The sequence below is a fragment of the Lissotriton vulgaris genome, chromosome 1_1, assembly GCF_964263255.1.
Source record: "Lissotriton vulgaris chromosome 1_1, aLisVul1.2, whole genome shotgun sequence".
NCBI classification, from domain to species: domain Eukaryota; kingdom Metazoa; phylum Chordata; class Amphibia; order Caudata; family Salamandridae; genus Lissotriton; species Lissotriton vulgaris.
Genome location: NC_141685.1, coordinates 1,902,116,859 through 1,902,135,796, shown reverse-complemented (window position 1 = coordinate 1,902,135,796; position 18,938 = coordinate 1,902,116,859). Strand labels below are relative to the sequence as shown.

The 18,938-nt window shown below is 41.6% G+C and overlaps 1 protein-coding gene across 1 annotated transcript in view; it reads left to right on the top strand.

Moving 5' to 3' along the window:
- PUS7L (pseudouridine synthase 7 like) overlaps positions 1–18,938 on the top strand; it is a 90,800-nt gene that overhangs the window by 31,286 nt on the left and 40,576 nt on the right. The window contains exon 6 of the mRNA XM_086919519.1: positions 9,602–9,683. Coding sequence (XP_086775645.1) covers positions 9,602–9,683 — 82 coding nt within the window. The remainder of the gene's footprint in view (positions 1–9,601; positions 9,684–18,938) is intronic.

Here is an 18,938-nt window from a genome sequence, read left to right as displayed (position 1 = left end):
TAGGATAACAAAACCAAAACCAAACTCAATATCAAATTGTTTCCATCGTCTGTAGTTACAACAATGAAGTGTTAGTCTCCAAATTGTCCGCTAGTTATGGGAGATGTGTGGCGCACTAGGTTTCTCTACAGAAGATTAGAGTGATAAATGATACACGTAATAATGTTTGTAATTAAATGATGGATAGCGGTTTTGGATACATAAAAAAAGTATTGGTGCAAAGGTTTGCAAAAAAATGCATGGATAATATACTTTGATAGGTTTTAGAAATTGGGTTACTGGTTGACAAGGATGTGAGCCCTGTTCATGTAGCAACCACAATTCTAGTCGGGGTAAGGCCCAAGCAAACCCTAAATTTACCTGTACTCACCCTCTGGTAGCTTGGCACAGAGAAGTCAGACTTAACTGGAGGCCATGTGTAAAATGCACTTCAAATAGTAAAACAGTGAAAACACACAAAGATCCCATATCCGGTTTAGAGCAATTGATCTGCCTTTAACAAATAAAACAGGATCAAAACCCAATCAGTAGAACCGGAAATATTGATTTTTTTTTTAGGTTTTACGGTAAAATAGCTCCAAAAAGCATTAAGCGCCAAAAAGGGATATCTGGTTGTGCCTGACCAGAACAAAGTCACAAGTTCAGACCGACCGCGATAGAGATCAGGCTGGCTGTAGGGACCTTGTTAGTCCCACTGAACAAAGTACCTTAAATCCTGCTTGCGTAGATCTGAGGCAAAGAAGTGCCATGCAGCCAAAGAGATGAATCTGTTCTGCGATGCAGCAAGACTGCCATGCAAGCTCCTGTTGCATAGACATTGAGGATCCAGTCAACAGGATTTGCAGTGAGAAGACAGTGTGTCGAGGATGCGGCATTCAGGTGGTGATGCATTGGTTCTGAAGAGCTATGAGGCTATGATGCGGAGGCCGGTGGCGGCCTCTAGCTGCTGTCGAGAGATGCGAGGACCTGGGTCAGAGATGCGCCGTACTGTCAGCGATGCGCTTGTTCAGAGGCCTGCGAGGGCAATGTGGGCCTTCTACGCCGGGTCCAAGCCATGCAGCAGCGGCCATGCATTGATTCTGCCAAAGGATACACCGCTCAGCGGAAGAGAAACATTTGTTTGGCTAGAGGATGCACCGCTCAGCAGAGGAGTGAAGATGCTAAGTTGTTCAAATCCTGTTATGTCCCTGAGGCTTCTGATCAGGAGACCAGCCAATTAGCCCTCGAGAGATGCTGGTTCAGCCTTTCTCACCCAAGCAAGTGGGCAGTATGTCAGCTCAGCAAAGCTGTAGTCCAGGAGAGTGACAGTCCAGCAGACTGCAGTCTTTCAGCAGCACAGAAGTCCTTCTTCCTGGCAGAGTTTCCATGGGTCCATAAGTGTACTGAGCTGGTGGTCGCTGAGATCCTTCTTTTACATATAGTTGTGCTCTAGAAGTGGGGAGCTTTTAGTGGCATGCCTTTGAGGAGCACAGATGCTCTTCCAGCCCTAGCTCAGACTGACTACAGGGGATCTGAAGCCCTTTGTGTGGGGACACAGCCTATTCAAAAGTAAGCGAGACTGGGTCCAGATCCTCCCTCCCATCCTGTCTGTGATAGCCGAATCAGTTACCCCAAAGCTTCGATCGTGTGGTGCTGTCTAGGATGAATACATGAAGCCCAGCTGCCAACTACACTCAGTCATGTGACAGGCGACAGACAGGCTGTAGGCACCAAATAGCTAAGGCAGGAAAATGCCAAATTTCTAAAAGTAGCATTTTCAGAATTGTAACCTTAAGTCCTACTTCACCATAAATGAGTATTCCAGAAACACCAGACACGAACCAGTGATATCTTCCCATGTAAATGTAATAAGGAAATCCCAATGTTATCCTATGGGACATATAGAACTTGCAGTAGTGAAAATGCATTTAGGCGATTTTCGCTGTCAGGACATGTACAACATAAAAGTACATGTCCTGCTTTTTAAATACATTGCACCCTGCCTTCTAGTCTAGGCTGTCCAGGGCCTACCATAAGGGTGACATGTATTAAAAAGAAAGGCTTGTGTCTGGCAAATTGTTTATCTTGCCAGGATGAAATGGCAGTTTAAAACTGCACACACAGGCTCCGCAATTGCAGGACTGAATTATGTTTAAAGTGCTACTTAAGTGGGTGGCACAATCAGGGCTGCAGGCCCACTAAAAGCATTTAACTTCCAGGCCAGGTCACCTTCAGTACACTTTACTGGGGACTTATAAGTAAATTCATAGTGCCAGTTAGGGATAAGCCAATGTTACCATGTTTTAAGGGGGGGGGGGGGGGGGAGTACAACCACTTTAGCACCAAAAAAGATTTCAGCTAAAAGGGGAGGAGAAGGGCAAAACGTTTGGGGGTAACTCTGCAAAATGGGTCATTTCCTAAAGCAGGGATGACAAAAAGGATCTTAAACATGACAAAAAAAACTAAAATATTGCAAAATCCGACTGAGAACCACAAAAGGCTTCAAATATCATTGTAGTAGCAGATCTAGATTATCTCCCTGTAATTCTACAGACCGAGAAAAACTTTCTCCTGATGCAAGTAGCACCACTTTAAGTGGGTGCTCATGTAGGGACTTCAGACGGATTTTCATTTGTTTTACCTCATCATGTAAGGAGTTTGTAGAAACAGTCACTATTTGAAAACCCTTATTGCTGGGTTGAATCAGGCCATCCTTTCTTTTTGTTTCTTTTTTTTTTTTTACTTATGATTCTGTGCATCTTAATTTGGGTATTTCCGATGTGGCCCTATCAAAGAATTTGGAACTTAAATTGCTGTACATCATCATGGGTTACAGGGCCACATTGGTCCTTTTCAAAAGCCACCCTGAAAGAAACCGCTAGATACTCTCCTTGGATACCACTAAAGTGAACCCTCACTCCATCTCTCAAAGCTACACATTCAAAAAAATCAGTCTATTTCTGAGCCTTGCCTCCCACTAATCAAGAATTGCAGTGACCTGGTCAAACTTTGGTTATCAGTGCCTCCTACCATAAAAGCACAGTCTCCAGTCTGCTTGAAAACCCTTGCATCACACTGCTGCAAATAACCCTCAATCCACTGCATCATCTTGCTACTGAACCATATCAAATATCCTCCTTCTTACTACAGTGCTAGTAAATACAGTGAACGTCCAGCAACAAGCCTAATTTGAATCCAGTGTTCTAAGGGACTGCTTCTGGGGTTTACGAATTAAGATATACACACACATTTATTTGGTAGGCTCCTTCTCCAATAAATCAACTAGGCGACAAAGGGGAAACAGTTGTTATGGTTCTATTTGACATCTTGGATATTTTCAATACTGTTATCCACCACTTTGGAATGAATCTCACATTTTATACAGGTGTTGATTTAGATGAGAAACGTGTCCATGTCCTTTCACACAGGGAAGAGCACAAATGGCAGAAAATCACAGCGGTTGTTGTAAAGATCAGCCTGGAGTGACTCAAATCTGGGGAATTCAGCACTTCCTTTGTTGGGGTCCCAGAAAAGGTACCTATAACTATGCCACCTAAAATGGAGAGGCAGTCTTCCTAATCCATACCTATCATAAAATTGATATTTTACTGGTAAGGTCTACATTTCACGTACCCTGTTCTGTCATTAATCTGCTGGGTAGCCACTGACGTTTAGAAAAAGTGGAAAATTAAGCTGCTACTTAACACCTTTATTACCACAGAAAGACCCTGAAAACGATAAGTACAAGTAACTTACTGGCTGAAGGTGATGAGCATAATCAATCACTTCTTGGGAAAAGCATAAGCCTCTCTTCATGCCATTGTCACATACTGCAAATTCTTATAGAGAGGAGTTTAGGGACTGCAGAATCCTATAAAGAGGCCTCCCCAAAAATACCTCGCATCTGCAGATTACGGCAGGAAATTGTGAAAACTTACACAGTCTACCTCCACTTTCCTTGCTGTTAAGGAAATAGGTGATCAGCAACCTATAAACTACCGCGACCAAAATGCTACATGGGCTGTTCTAATAGAGTGCCTGAAATGCTGTTTTTTCAAATAAAAATAGAATTCTCTATGTAATCTAGGAGGGAATGGGGGACACAAGCATTTGATTTCTTTGCACAAAGATTTGGAACAAGAAAATAGCAGAGCCTCATTCCCACAAAGCAAAGCATAAGAATACTGACCATTTACAAACATAGATGTACTACGTCGGTGTCAAAACAAAGATAGCCGAAGTGTATTGTATCATGGGAAATATGCATACCTAAGGGTTAAACAATCTACCGATGACAATTAACCAAACTGAAAAGGTACTAAAGTAAACAAAATAGTGGCAACAAAAGCAAAATGCATTAGAGTACCCTTGAAAGCAGTACAAAGACATGCTCATAAACACAGCTGTAGAAATAAATCCCTTCAGCAGATCACACACAAATTAACATAGTCATTGTTGCACCAGTATCGCCGCTTACCACTGAATCTGACTTTAAGAATTAAAACACTGCTGTAAAATCTGCAAAGTACAATGAACCAAAATCTGCTCCCTGTGCCCCACACAAGGACACATGACACTGATTGTACCTGTTGAGTTATCCTGCTTAGCATATGCATACCTAAACCTAAGTCAGCGAAGGTTTATTTATTTTATTTATTTATTTTGAAAGTTTTATATAGCGCGGACAAGATCTTCGCAGATATCAGAGCGCTTTACATAGAGGGGTACATGATGGAGCATAGTCATACAGATAAATCAATAGATCAAACAGTACAAATAGGTGGCTGCAAAGCCAATCTTGTGAGCAATAATGCAACTCAAACAAATAAGCGAAGGGGTCAAACATGTAGTACAAATCAGTGCAGAGTATAAACAGAGTTCGAGATAATAGTTCAAGTGTATTTAGCCATGAGGATAGCTTTTACTTCTTTTTTAAAGAGTGTAGTGGAAGAGATAAGCCTGGTTTCGGGAGGGAGTGAGTTCCAGATCCTAGGCGCCATTCCTGAGAAGGAGCGCTTATATGTTTTTTCCTTCCGGAATCTTCGAGGTTTCAGCAGAAGATTGTTTGTGCCTCTAGTGTTTCTAGCTCCGCCAGAGATTGTCAGTTTCTGAGCGAGGTAGCCAGGTGAGTTTAGGTGTACCGCCTTGTGTGTCATGCAGGCGATTTTCAGATGTATTCTGGCTTCAAAAGGCAGCCAATTCAGGGATTTCAAGTCAGGGGTGATATGGGAGTGCTTTTTTGAACCAGTGAGGAGTCTCGCTGCAGTGTTTAGAGAAGTTCTTAGTGGTGCGCTTGTAGTTAGGGGGAGTCCGCAGAGGGCGGTGCTGCCGTATTCAATTCGAGGGATGACTAGTGCTTGTACTGCGGTTTGGAAGTCTTTGGCTGGGAGGAAGGGTTTAAGTTTCCTCAGAGTATTGATCTGGAAGTTCGCCCCCTTTGTTGCCTTGCTGATATGCTGCTGCATGTTGAGATTGGTGTCGAGTGTTATGCCTAAAGATTTTGCTGAGTCCACGATGGTGGGTTGGACATTGAGTGCGGTTAGGTGTTTAAGCCAAATTTGAGTGGTGGAGATCTTCGCTGGAGGTGAGATCAGAAGGAACTCTGTTTTCAGGGCATTGAGTTTGAGGTGATTATCGGCAAGCCAGGATTGGGTGCATCTGATCGTTGAGTTCAGGAGCAAGATGTCATTGGGGGATTGTAATTTGAGATAAAGTTGGGTGTCATCAGCGTACATGTGAAAGTGTACATTGGATGCTTGTAACAAGGTGGTGAGAGGTTCCATGACTAGGTTGAACAGAGTTGGGGATAGAGAGGATCCTTGAGGGACGCCTAGCGTTACAGGTATTGGCGAGGACATCAGGTTGTTGCTCTTGAATTTCTGCGACCTGTTGTGAAGAAAGGAAGTGAACCACTTGAGAACAGTTCCAGATAAACCCATTCTTGTGTTTAGTAGTTCTAGTAAATTCTCATGTTTAACGGTGTCGAATGCTGATGAGAGATCAAGAAGGATGAGGAGGCAGGTGTGGTTTTGGTCTAGCATTTGAAGTTCGTCGTCAATTATGTGAGTCATAGCGGTTTCTGTACTGTGTCCTGCTCGGAAGCCTGACTGGTGAGGGTTGAGGAGATCAAATTGTTCAATGTGTTTAGTCAATTGTAGTTGTGCACATTTTTCCAGCAGTTTGGCGAGAGTGGGAATATTGGTAATGGGACGGTAATTGTTGAGATGAGAGGGGTCGGCTGTAGGTTTCTTTAATAGAGGTGTGACTTGACCAACTTTGAGGGAGTCAGGTATGCTTCCTTGTTGGAGAGAGCTGTTGATAATTTTAGTCCAGAGAGGGAGAAGCAAAGGGGTAAAGTCTTTTACTGCGGTAGCAGGAAGGGGGTCCGTGAGGTGATTGGATGGTTTCAGGGTGCTGAGCAGTTTGCCAATTTCTTCTTCCGAGTATGTGCCAAAGGTTGACCATGTAGCATTGTTTTTTGGTTCAGTGGGTGCTGGGCACTGGGGTTTGGAGTAGAGGCTTGCGTCAATGAGGAGATTGCTTTTCATGTTGTCGGTTTTTTGGATAAAGAAAGCAGCGAAGTCTTCACAGGAGGGTGCTTCACGCACAGTGTTGAGTGGTTGGGGTTGATCCTTGGATTGTGATCTGATTAGCTCAAACAGTTTTCTCGGGCGGTTTTTTGCTTGGTCGAGCTGGAGACTGAAGAAGTCTGATTTTGAGCGTTTTATTTTCCTGAAGTAGGCGTTTCTCTTTTTCTTCAGATCTTTTAGGTGCATTGCAGAGGGAGCTGATCTCCAGATATGCTCTGCCATTCGCATGTCTCGTCTATCCTCATTGAGACTCCTGTCGTACCATGGATTGGAGATTTTAGTAGAGACTCTTTTTCGCTGCATAGGTGCAGCCTCATTAATTATCGAGGTCATAGCGTTGAGATAGTGGTCAGTCAGGGTTTGAACGTCCGTATCGCCTGTCGGTGGGAGTAGGAGATTGCAGCTGTTAGGGGGCAAAGAGCCTGGGTTGAGCTTTTTCATGTCTCTTTTCCAGACTTTGGGCTTGGAGAATTGAGCCGGGTTAACTTTAACTTTTTCATTGATGAAGAAGGTGACAATATGATGATCTGACCAGTCACTGGGTTGGATGGACTCGAGTTGGATAGAGTCCTCTTTGGAGATGATCAGGTCGAGGATAGAACCTTTCTTGTGGGTAGGGCTGTTGCATATTTGGGTGAGGTTAAGGGCATCGAGGACATTTTTAAGACTATTTACCACCGCGTCATTGCGATCGTTCCAGTGGAGGTTGAAGTCACCAAGGTATATTTGGGTGAGCTGCCGTCCGGAGTTGGATGAGATCATATCCATGATTTGTTGGGAAAAGGTGAGGTTGTCCCTGGGTGGGTGGTAAATGCTGTGAAGAGAGCATATCGGTTTGCCCTCACTAATAATGTCGAGGCAGATGTATTCCCAGGATGTTGGGGATGGTAGAGAGGTGGAATTGACTTTCATAACAGAGAGGTTGTTCCTGTAGATGCATGCGATTCCACCACCAATTTTGCCTGATCTGTCGAGCCTGATAATGTGGTAGTTGGGAGGAACCAGAATGTCCCTTATAGGTGTCGAAGATTCAGTTAACCAGGTTTCAGTCAGGATGATTAGGTCAAGGTCCCGTGATAAGAGGAGATCAGCAATGGCGGCGGAATGTTTCGAGGCCGATCTGCAGTTGAGGAGAGTACATTTGAGACGGGGTGTGTTGAGGGTGGTAGTTGGTTCTAGAGAGAGAGGGACTTTTCTAAGGTTATTTGGGATGGAGGATCTGCTGTTTTGTGTGGGGGGGGTCTGAGGGGATTTGGTTGCGATCTAAGACTACAGATACAACAGACACATTGACACACTCATAAAATAGGTAATGGCATGATATAGCAGGTATTACTATCATATGACCGGTAATGCACATTAAATCTCACATTTCTGACCTCCTGTATGGGGCCCTCCCTTAACAAAGGCTTCCCTACATTGCCCACAGGTTTTTGCACCTCTGCAATGACCTTATGATGCATGGGAGTTGAAATGCAGTGCCAGAGCCCTGACTTTCTATGCATGCTGCAGTAGCTCTCTGCCCCAAATCACATGGCATGTTGTTTGTAGAGTTCACATAGGTATGCACTCACAATTGAATCATGTTAGGACTTCAGCAGTGTTAAAATGCTGCTTGCATTGGCAAGCCTAAGGTCTGACTTTTCAGAGTTTTTGTTAATGGTAGTATTTGTTTGTGATGTACTCCCCTGTCACAGAAAGAAAGTCCCATAATGAAGCAACAATGTGGGCTTAAACAGTATGGAAGCTGGTAGTCTGTCTGTTTTGCTAAATAGACAGCAGAAGAAAACATTTATACTCTTAAAGAAAAGTGTTGTGAAAAGGAGTCAGAAGATGAGAATTGTGTTGTTACTGGTGAATTTAAAAGGCATACAGAGAAACATATTGCAAGTACATACATTTGACAAAGGTACAATATTTCCGTTTCCACTTTAAGAAAGCACATGTGCACACGTGAACAAAAAAGCTTTAAATCTAACAGCATATTATCATGAGAGCAGAGTAAAAAAGGAAGGAACAAGGGTATTTAGTAATTACCACTGTATTTTCATGATAGGCTAAGGCACACAAATAGCAAGCACTTCCTAAATGAATAAACTGTAAATCAGTAAGTATATGTCATTGTGTTGGCCAAGTAAATAGATCAAAGAACAAACACTGACTTTCTAAGTCAAGCTACACATCATGTTGCATGTGCAGTCTAACAAAGGGACTTTTTGATTCCTCATCACCAAGGCACAATGGGAACAAAATAGGACAATGAAGCCATTATGGAAATGCCGTTGACTTCTTGTACAGCCCATTAAGCAATGACGAAACATGTGGCTGAATAGGGTTTATCTAACGCCCACTCACTCTCACTTAACATACCAAACGCACCTATAAGCTCTCTCATAACCCACTTCACTCATTCCACTCAACACAACACTATAATATATTTTAGGGAACCTTAATGCTTCTTATTGTACTTGAAAAAATTAATTGTTGAGACAATCTTTTCCAGCCAGCTAAACCTTCCAGATCTAAAAATGGGGGAAGGGTAGGTCCGCACTTGTATCGCTGAACCAGTTACCACTGCCTATTGGTATTCCACATTTAATGTATTAGGCAAGTAAAAAAAAAAAGGTACTGAACCTAAATAAATGGTTTGTATGTAATAATGAAGCTTTAGTCTGATATGTCACCAACACTACTAATGTATTTGCAGGGTTGCCAGCATTGCTTTTGATCATTTCACAACAAACCAGTTATTTCATTGTTTTTTCACTTTTGTTCCACAGGTGACCAATACTGTAGTTGTAGCCTGAGGAGTGTTTTATAACAGTTTGTATATTGCTTTTTTTCTTTTATTTTTCATAAAATAGTTATTTGTTTTGTTTCATTGCCATAAACCTAATTGTACCATCAGTTCTGAATGAAACCTGTAAATTATTGTTTCACTTTTTTGCAGACAACCTTCTGCCTTCATTAAACGTAACCCTTTCCCTGCTCCGAGTGTAGTTATAAGGGATTTATGTATATTTTTCTTGTAGGTGAAAGCTGTAAAACTGTTGTTCACTCCTGATCAAGTAGATGACCCAGTCAACAAGGCAAAGAGACACTTTCTTGAAACAGGTGCCTTTCAAAATGTTCATTAAAAAAGTGAGAATCTGGTCCAAATGAATGAATGAATGAAGGAACATTTATAAAGCGCATGGTTACCCAGGGGCATCCCAGCGCTAAGCACCATGTCAGATACTGCGAGAAATTAATGAAATAGAAAGGTTTTCGATAGTTTCCTGTTCTTAAGATAGTTAGGTTCCGAGAGAATATGCATAGGGATAGTGTTCCAGAGTCTGGATGCGTTGTATGTGAACAGTCTGCCTCCACTCTGTGCCCGTTTAATCTTAGGAACTGATATCAAGCTTTTATTCCCAGACCTGTGGTCTCTATTAGGTGCATAGGGTAGGATCCAGGAGCGAATCAGGGGGGGACCTTTTCCTGAGACTGTCTTATGGGTAATACCTAGAGCCTTAAATTGAATTCTTTCCTGGATTGGGAGCCAGTGCAGGGTTGCAAGGGAAGGGCTTGTGGAGGAGCATTTGGGAATGTTCAGCAGCATTCGGGCAGCAGAGTTCTGCACTATTTGTAGTTTTTTGATAGTGGCCTGGGGGTTCCAAGATATATGGCATTAGTGTAGTCTAGCCGTGATAAGACGAGGGCCTGCACCAACAGTCGTCTTGCAGCAAAAAGAAGCATGGGGAGCACCTTTCTAAACCTTCTCAGTAAGCCATAACACTTCCATGCCATGTCGAGGTTGCAATCAATCCAAACTCCTAAACTCTTTATTCATTTTTTAGGAGCAGGTGGGGTGGGGGGACCCAGGCAGCTAGGTCAAAGATGATCTACATTTGGGGGTGCCGATTTCCCCAATAGAAGTTCCGTCTTGGATCTGTTAAGTTTCAATAAGGAACCACTCATCCAATTAAAAACTTTCTCCAGGTAATTGGCAAGATCAGGGTCTCGATGGTTGGATTGCTTCAAAGAAATAATTAACTGTGTCTCGTCAGCGTATATGACGATCTGTACCCCAAATGGGTATACTATTTCCGCCAGAGAGCTCATGTACACGTTGAACAACTCATTATACTATAACTTCTCTACTAACCATGATCACATTTAATCCACTGTGCATGATGGCTCAAAGATCAGAAAGTTAAACTGAACTTCAGAAACATTCTAGATCAGATGGCCTTGTGCAACCTAAGAGACCAGAAATCTAGTTGGTCTATACACTCCAAATCCAAAATAAAGCCCTAGGGTGTAAAATCTGTTCAAAATGTTTTTTTTTATAAGGAACACATATTTCAATATAGAGAATTGTAATTCTTCATTTTATTTTTATCTCCGCAAAATAATATTATCACTTGTTGTCTAACCGCACTGAATCAACAGTTGTCAAGACGCCGAGAACATTGTCCAACAGCCAAACCTTGTTTGACGAATTGTCACTTTCTCAGGGCTCAAGTTGACATACAAAGACATTTTCTAGCTAAGATCACATTAAATAATTGAAATAAAATGTATAACATTTTTTCATAGACAAACAACAAGGGGATCAAAAGAAGAAAAAGCTTCGAATGAAACCTTTTAGTAAAGCCACACAATCAAAAATATTTAGACACTTAGGAGTCCATTAGGATGTAGGGTGGATCGCCACTGCCCGCATGGAGGTGGCGATCCTCCCTACTTCCTACCCTGCCCGCTACCCATTTCCCCCCGCCATATTAGTATGGCGGAGGGGACCCCGTCCACCGGATTTCCGCCAGTCAACCGGGCGGAAAAGGGGCTATATATTGTGGCGGTGTTTGCTAGACACCGCCATCCATATTAGCATGGAAGCGGGAAGCAGCCTTTCTGTGACGGCTTTGCTGCCATGGAAAGGCATGCAGACTTTGCTTACGAGGGCCCGTTGCGGGCCCCCCGGGTATTGAAGGAGTGGGGGGTGCACATTGGACTGCGTTGTCCTTGGACATGGTGGCAGGCACCTCTCGGTGCAGGTCACCTTGTGCATGACAATGCACACAGTGCATTCCCAGCATTGTGACGGGGTGCTGTGAGCACCGCCCGCCACAATGCTGGGAACGGAGGATGTCACCACCACGGTGGCGGTGGTATCCTAATCGCCGGTGCGGGAGCGCCGCACCACTGGCGACCGATCCCAGCACTGCTCATCCGCCAGCCATCCTAATGGGAACCTGAGTATTCATTCCTCAATAAATGTATAATTCGCATATTTCTTGCCTATGTTCAATTACTGTGTGTATATATATAATCACAGAAATCCTTTGCTATACCTCAGCTAGCCACATACAGTTAATTGGCACCAAAATATTTCACATATCAATGAGTATATACATATAGGAGGAACAATTTCATCAATATCATATTTGTTTCAGATTCTATATATACAATAAATCAGAGTAATAGATATAAACATACAAAATTAATTCTTCCCCTGAAACAAATACTTTGTTGAATTAATATTGTCAAAATCAACACATTCGAAGTTTTATAATTAAGACAACTATATTGTTCATATACATAAACAAAAGACTTGTACATCGCCATCCTAGACACAGTATTATATGATCAAAGTGTCCTGAGATGGCCCAAGAACATGTTTAACAGTCGGTTGCCTATTTTTTTATAACAATAATTATTGTTCAAATGAAACCTAAATTAAAAGGTATTCTAAAAAATATATTTTGAAAAAAATGTGTGTTCTGAATTTTATTTGAAATTAGACCGCCCCTAAGAGTCCAGAACAATGAAATAGCCTCAAAATACTCCTATTTCCTCATGTTTACTCAGGAAAGAATTTGTATTGTTTTAGATTCTCCTATCCTCTGGATTCTAGATAGGACCATAACATAAAGCCAAAGTCAGCTCAAGCGCATTCAGTTAGGGATGTTGCTTTCAAGTGTTTAATAACGAAAATATAATTAGAAACCAATAAAAACACAATATGTTTTTGTCTATTTTGCCTTAATCAAAATACCTTTTTTTGTTCTTCAATACTATCTTCTTTTCAGTTAATCAAATAGAGGTGAGTCAAGTAAGCCTTGTCCTCCAACGACCATTTTCCAAATGGCAAATTTTCTAGATCAAGGCCAACCACAATGAAGCAACAAAATGTAACAAAACCAAACTAGTTAAAGATCACCCTTATTGGTAATTAACCTATTTTTACGTAGAGCACACAACCATTCACATGTCTAACTTATATCACTATATCGAAATCTCCAGATAGCACAAAATGACCACTCAAGCAGAAGAGCAAACCGACAAGCAGGTGTCTAATCTTTCTATAGTAACAGGTGCAGGATCGCATGTGTTAACAAGCGGTCAGATCGTAGCAAGTCCAAATATATTTTCTAATTCAACCACCAACAAGCGAGAAACAAAAAAATAAATAATATAGTGCCTCTCATGTGATACATAAACAAACAATTATTTAAATACCCATGTTATCCAAAACTCCCTGTCGTGTCACACTTGAAAAAGAATGTTCTAAAAATATGCAATATCACAACTTATGCGAAAATAAATATATTAATTGTTTTTACTGAAATGAACCACAATTAAATATAACAGCCAATAGTCTGTTTGGCAAACTCACTGATCAATCATTTCTGATCTTTCTTCTGCATTCTCAAACCCTTGTCGCATTAATATCCCTTTTATAGATGTCCTGATTTTACTGGTAATCTACATTCTACCTTCTATGAATATGTTGCCATATAGATATATAAGTAAGCTTAATCAATCAAAACATGCTTCCAACAATTTTTCCATATTCAGATATGGCCGCCTCTTTTCTTATTTGAAGATTAAGTTCAAAATATAATAAGTTGTTTACTTTTTCTGTACATAAACGATATTTAGTCAATACAGAGAACGTTTAGTAAAAGAACATTTACAAAAGGAAAGATCTTCTGTCATTCATTAGTAGTCTTGAAACCTTGCTGTGAATATTACATACTCATTAGAATCCTCACAATTATCCACTATATTATGAGTCCTGTTATAGGATTTCTCTACATACAACTCTATAAACGGAACCTCCATGTTCTGTCTTAGTGTTTTCCGTTCCTAGTGTTGAAAAATTTAAATTACACTCTTAGATGTTGGAACAAAACAAATTCATTATTAGACCTATCAACCTTATGGTGGTCTCCCCAGCCCCCATCTTTTCGCTTCCTCCTACACTTTTTTTAACATCATTTTTGCTAGTATTAGATCTCTGTGCATTTTGACACTTCTAACCAGTGCTAAAGTACTTGTACTCTCTCCTCTAAACATGGTAATATTTGCCTATCCCCAATTGGCATATTTAATTCACTTATAAGTCCCTAGTAAAGTACCACTACATGTGTCCAGGTCCTGTAATTAAAATGTTACTATTCCATCTGCAGCACGGATTGTGCCACCCACTTAAGTATCCCTTTAGACATGTCTAAGGCCTGCCATTGCACAGCCTGTGTGTGCAGTTTTAAACTGCTATTTTGATCTGGCAAAAAAAGCCTTTTGCCAGGCCCAAACCTTCCTTTTTAATACACATAAGCCACGCAAAGGGAAGACTCTGGACAGCCCAGAGGGCAGGGTGCAAGCTTTTTAAAAAATAGAACATGTACGTTTAAGTTTCACATGTCCTGGTATTGAAAAACTCTACTGCAAGGCCTGCCTCTCCAATAGGATAACATTGGAGTTGCTGTATTACATTTTATAAGGATAATTTTCCAAATGGGAAGAGATAACTGGTTCATGTTTGGTGTCTTTGGAATCACTATTTAAAATCCTAACTTATGGCGAAGCTGGACTTTAAATAGTAATTCTGAAAATGCCACTTATAGAAAGTTATACAGAGATAGGGGTCCCAGACTTTATAGAATTTATATGCACAGAAGTGTTTACAAACTTTAGATACATATTACTCGTACCCTGAATTTAAAGAGGAATGTTCTTTATTCACATCCTCTTAGTCATACATTTCATGTGCAATGCATAATCAACATTTACATTAGTGCCCGTAAAAAAGGAAAAAAGAAGGGTCGTGGGAGAGAAGGTTTGTGAGGGTAAAGGTAGTGAGTGGACAATCGTAGAGGTTGCATGTGATATAACAGCAGTCCGTAAGTTTAAATCCCAAGGGTGCTGTAATTAGTCACCCGATACATAGGTTCAATCACATTCCATCCTATCCCATTTGTTCTGTAACACAGTAATAATACATCGTTGCAAGCTGGGTAGGGCGTAGGTATAACAGTCGACGTTTCAACCCCTGTTGTGTGTAGGTTATTTGCACCTTACAGTAGGGTCTTCATCAGGACGTGAAGTGAGGAGGGGCACCTAAAGTTAAAAACGGGGAAGTTAGATGAAAGGACTATGAAGGAATTCTTAATCTCAGGGAGAGTAAATGGATGACCTTGCTAGATACTATCCTTAGCGGGCTCAACGAGCAGGATGCAAGTTATGCACAATTAGCTTGTTTACGTTGAACTTTGACACTGTTTTTTTTCATGCACTTACTACAATGTATTGTTCGAATGTTTACCATTTCACCCCCGGGTCAAGAACCAACATAGAAGAAGTGTTAAGCTCATTCTTATGTTTATGTTAGAATTGATATAACACGCAGTGTTTACTGTATCAACTTCCATTACAATTGTGGGCTTACTAAATCGAACTTTTACACTGTTTTTTCATGCACTTACTACAATGTACTGTTCATATGCTTACCATTTCACCCCCGGGTCAAGAACCAACATAGAAGAATTGCCAGCTCATTCTTATGTTTATGTCAGAATTGATATAATACCCAGTGTTCACCGTATCAACTTCTACTACAACTGTGGGTTCACCAATTCGTTGGTATTGAATTACTATTTTCCCATTTCCATAAGACATCTCCTCCAAACTCTTTCAATGTGCCCTGTTAATCTCGTCTTTTTTCACTGGCCGCGCAGCACTAGCATCCAGCTGCGGCACGTACGCGTGCGGCCAACATAAACGCGACCTCGCCTGGGCTGCGGCTGTTCCCCCGACTGAGCCGCTGGAAGATCTACCTTCCTTGCGGTAAGCGCGTGTGAGCTCTCGCACAGTTATTAAATCGCCCCAATAGTTAACAAGGCTGTGAATATCTTCAATCTTTATTTTTAGATTGATACCTGAATCGGCAACCTTGCGGTTATCACCGAGCTCGACCCTACATACACTGCCACTGACGGACAGTGACTAGGTATTTAACATTTAGCCTAAGTGGTTTGTGCATTGTAACGTATGTCTTTTATAACTTTACCATGCTAGACTCCGTCAGACATTTATATGTTACAACACGGTTTCACCATCCAAATGTGTTCAACGAAGTCGATCCCAGGTTGTGGTTTTCTCCAAATCGTTAACCCACTTTGCTCAATGTGATCAATCCGAGCTTGGTGTTTTTCAAAACTCTCTAACTATAATGTGTTCAGCGCTGATGTTTTAAGTGATTTCGCTGGAATAGGTTTACACTTAAGGGTGCGGATTGTGTCCATGACTAAGGCACCTTGCTTGGAATATGAACTTGCTGGTTCCTTACCAAGTCACCTATTCACAATTGTCTTTTAACCCGGCTGGGTATTATTTATGAGAATTTTGTAACCGCTTAGGCTGTCAAACTGCATGGAAATACTTGACACATTATGACATGCGGGTGTCTCAACATGCAAATATTAATGTATTGGGTTTAATATTATGCCTCAGTATACTTGTGTTTATTAGACTTTTGTTTTCCCTTTTTGGAATCTAAGGTATGCATGGTTCATTTGTGTAACCAACCCTTAATGGGATCCTTGATGATTAGTATGCTACCTTTCCCGTTCACAGGTATTACCCCACGCTCTACTCCAAGAGGAGTCTGCCGGCCCTTTCAAAATATCCCCTTTTGGTAAATAATTTACATTAGATGTTTTTGTAATTTGGCCAAATTCATAGTCCTTTCATCTAACTTCCCCGTTTTTAACTTTAGGTGTCCCTCCTCACTTCACGTCCTGATGAAGACCCCACTGTAAGGTGCAAATAACCTACACACAACAGGGGTCGAAACGTAGACTGTTATACCTAAGCCCTACCCAGCTTGCAACAATGTATTATTACTGTGTTACAGAACAAATGGGATAGGATGGAATGTGATTGAACCTATGTATCGGGTGACTAATTACAGCACCCTTGTGATTTAAACTTACGGACTGCTGTCATATCACATGCAACTTCTACGACTGTCCACTCACTACCTTTACCCTCACAAACCTTCTCTCCCACGACCCTTCTTTTTTCCTTTCTTATGGGCACTAATGTAAATGTTGATTATACATTGCACATGAAATGTAGGACTAAGAGAATGCGAGTAAACAACATTCCTCTTTAAATTCAGGGTACGAGTAATATGTATCTAAAGTTTGTAAACTCTTCTGTGCATATAAATTCTATTTAGTCTAGGACCCCTATCTCTGTACTACTTAATTCCCAGGTCCCAGTAGCTTTGGGTCAACCCTTTAATTGTAACTTATAGAAAGTTGTAATTTTTCTTGCCTTAGCCATTCGATGCCTGCAGTCTGTCTCTGGTCACATGACCGGTATAGTTGGCTGTAAGGATTTGGTTATTCCTCTCAGACAGCCATGCACAGTGTGACTGGATGGGCCATCATTTGTCGTATCCGAGCTTCGCTTTGGCATTCACTTAGGGCTGTCATTGCTGTACTGTGAGTTTCTGATCTTATGTTGCTGTGTGTCATTAACGGTTGCTATACTGCAAAGAATTCTTTGCATTGGTGATAGTCATTCATTTTCGTAAAGAGATCAAAACATTGGGATTCCACCTTGTGTTACTGTAGGAGCTCAACTGATGCCAGCCAGGGGTCACAGACCTTGGGAGGCTCCGCTTGGGGATCTCGAACTCACTCCAGCAGAGGCCAACAGGGCTCAGGGAGGTCCAGTTTCAGGTCCAGGGCAGGAGGGCAGTTGCAGGGAGACCTCTGGAGCATTGTTTTACCCTTGTAGCTCAGACAGGTGGTAAGCCAACTGACCCTTGGAGTCACTCAGGTAGTCTGAGATGAAGGGAACAGTCCAGTCTTCCTTTTCAGAGTGCGGGCAGCCCTCAAGCAGCAGGACAGCCATCAGGCAGCAGTCCTTTGGTAGCAGCAGGGCATTCCTAGGGGGCACAGCAGGCCTCAGGCAGAAGAGCAGTTCCCTGGGGAACAATGCAGAACTTCTTCTGTAATTTCCACAGGCCCAGGGTGTACTGAAGAGTGGAGCTGGAGGTTTATACCTGGTACCAACCTGTGAAGTGGCGGGGATTCCCACTACTACCCCATGTCTGGTTCTGGAATGTACTTCCCTTCTCCTGTCACAGATGCCAGAAGTCTAGGTTGAAAAAAGATTGGTGTCCGGTTCCTTTGTGCTAGAGGCAAGGCCTTTGAAGTGGGGCAAGGCACATCTCTGTCCCCCCACTGCCACCTAATCCCCTTTTGTGTCACTGTCTGGAAGGATTACATAGCCTTAACAGCAGAGGCATTCTCAGTCATGTGCCCCTGGATACTTGCAGAAGATTCAAATGGTTAGGACAAGAAAACTGACTGTACCATTAAAGAGGATTTTAAATTAAAATGTACTTGAGTGTAAACACCGCTCCCAAACAAGTTATAACTTTTTTAATATAAGGTAACCCGGTGTTAGTTGGCTGTTTGGTTTAGTCCTTCATATCTTTTTCTTTTTCCACATAAGGTCTCTGCACAAAATTTGCAGCCTTAAATTCCAACATCCTGTGGATTCCAAAGGTACCCAAAGTTTGTGTACTGTGGACTATGAAATTAGCCAAAATATAGCTACATGTTGGTGCTTTTTTGGGGAAAATAGGAAAAAAGCTGTCCACAAAAAAGTGTCTAGTTTCTTTCCGACAAACGGCATCAAATAAAAGGTTTGCTATGCTAAACTCGCCATCTTCCTACCTTTCAGGTATCCCAGAATCCCAAAAACGTAATTTGATTTTTTTACAATGGTTTTGGCATTTTTCAAATAGGTTGCCCATTTTTCCTACTTTTGTGCTTTCAACCTACTTCCAGTTTGTGGTGGAAACCTGTGTGAAACTCATGGATGATCCCGGAAAGCTAAAGATTTCTGAAGAGTCAACAGAATTCTAAATTCAGCAAGGGGTCATTTGTGTAGATCTCTAAATGTTTTCTCAAAGAAATTAACTGTTCAAATAAAATAAAAAAGTGAAAATGGGTAGGAGCACTTTTTATCTCTAACTTAACACCGTGATCTGAAAGAAACACGTTAGTGTTAGATTCCTTA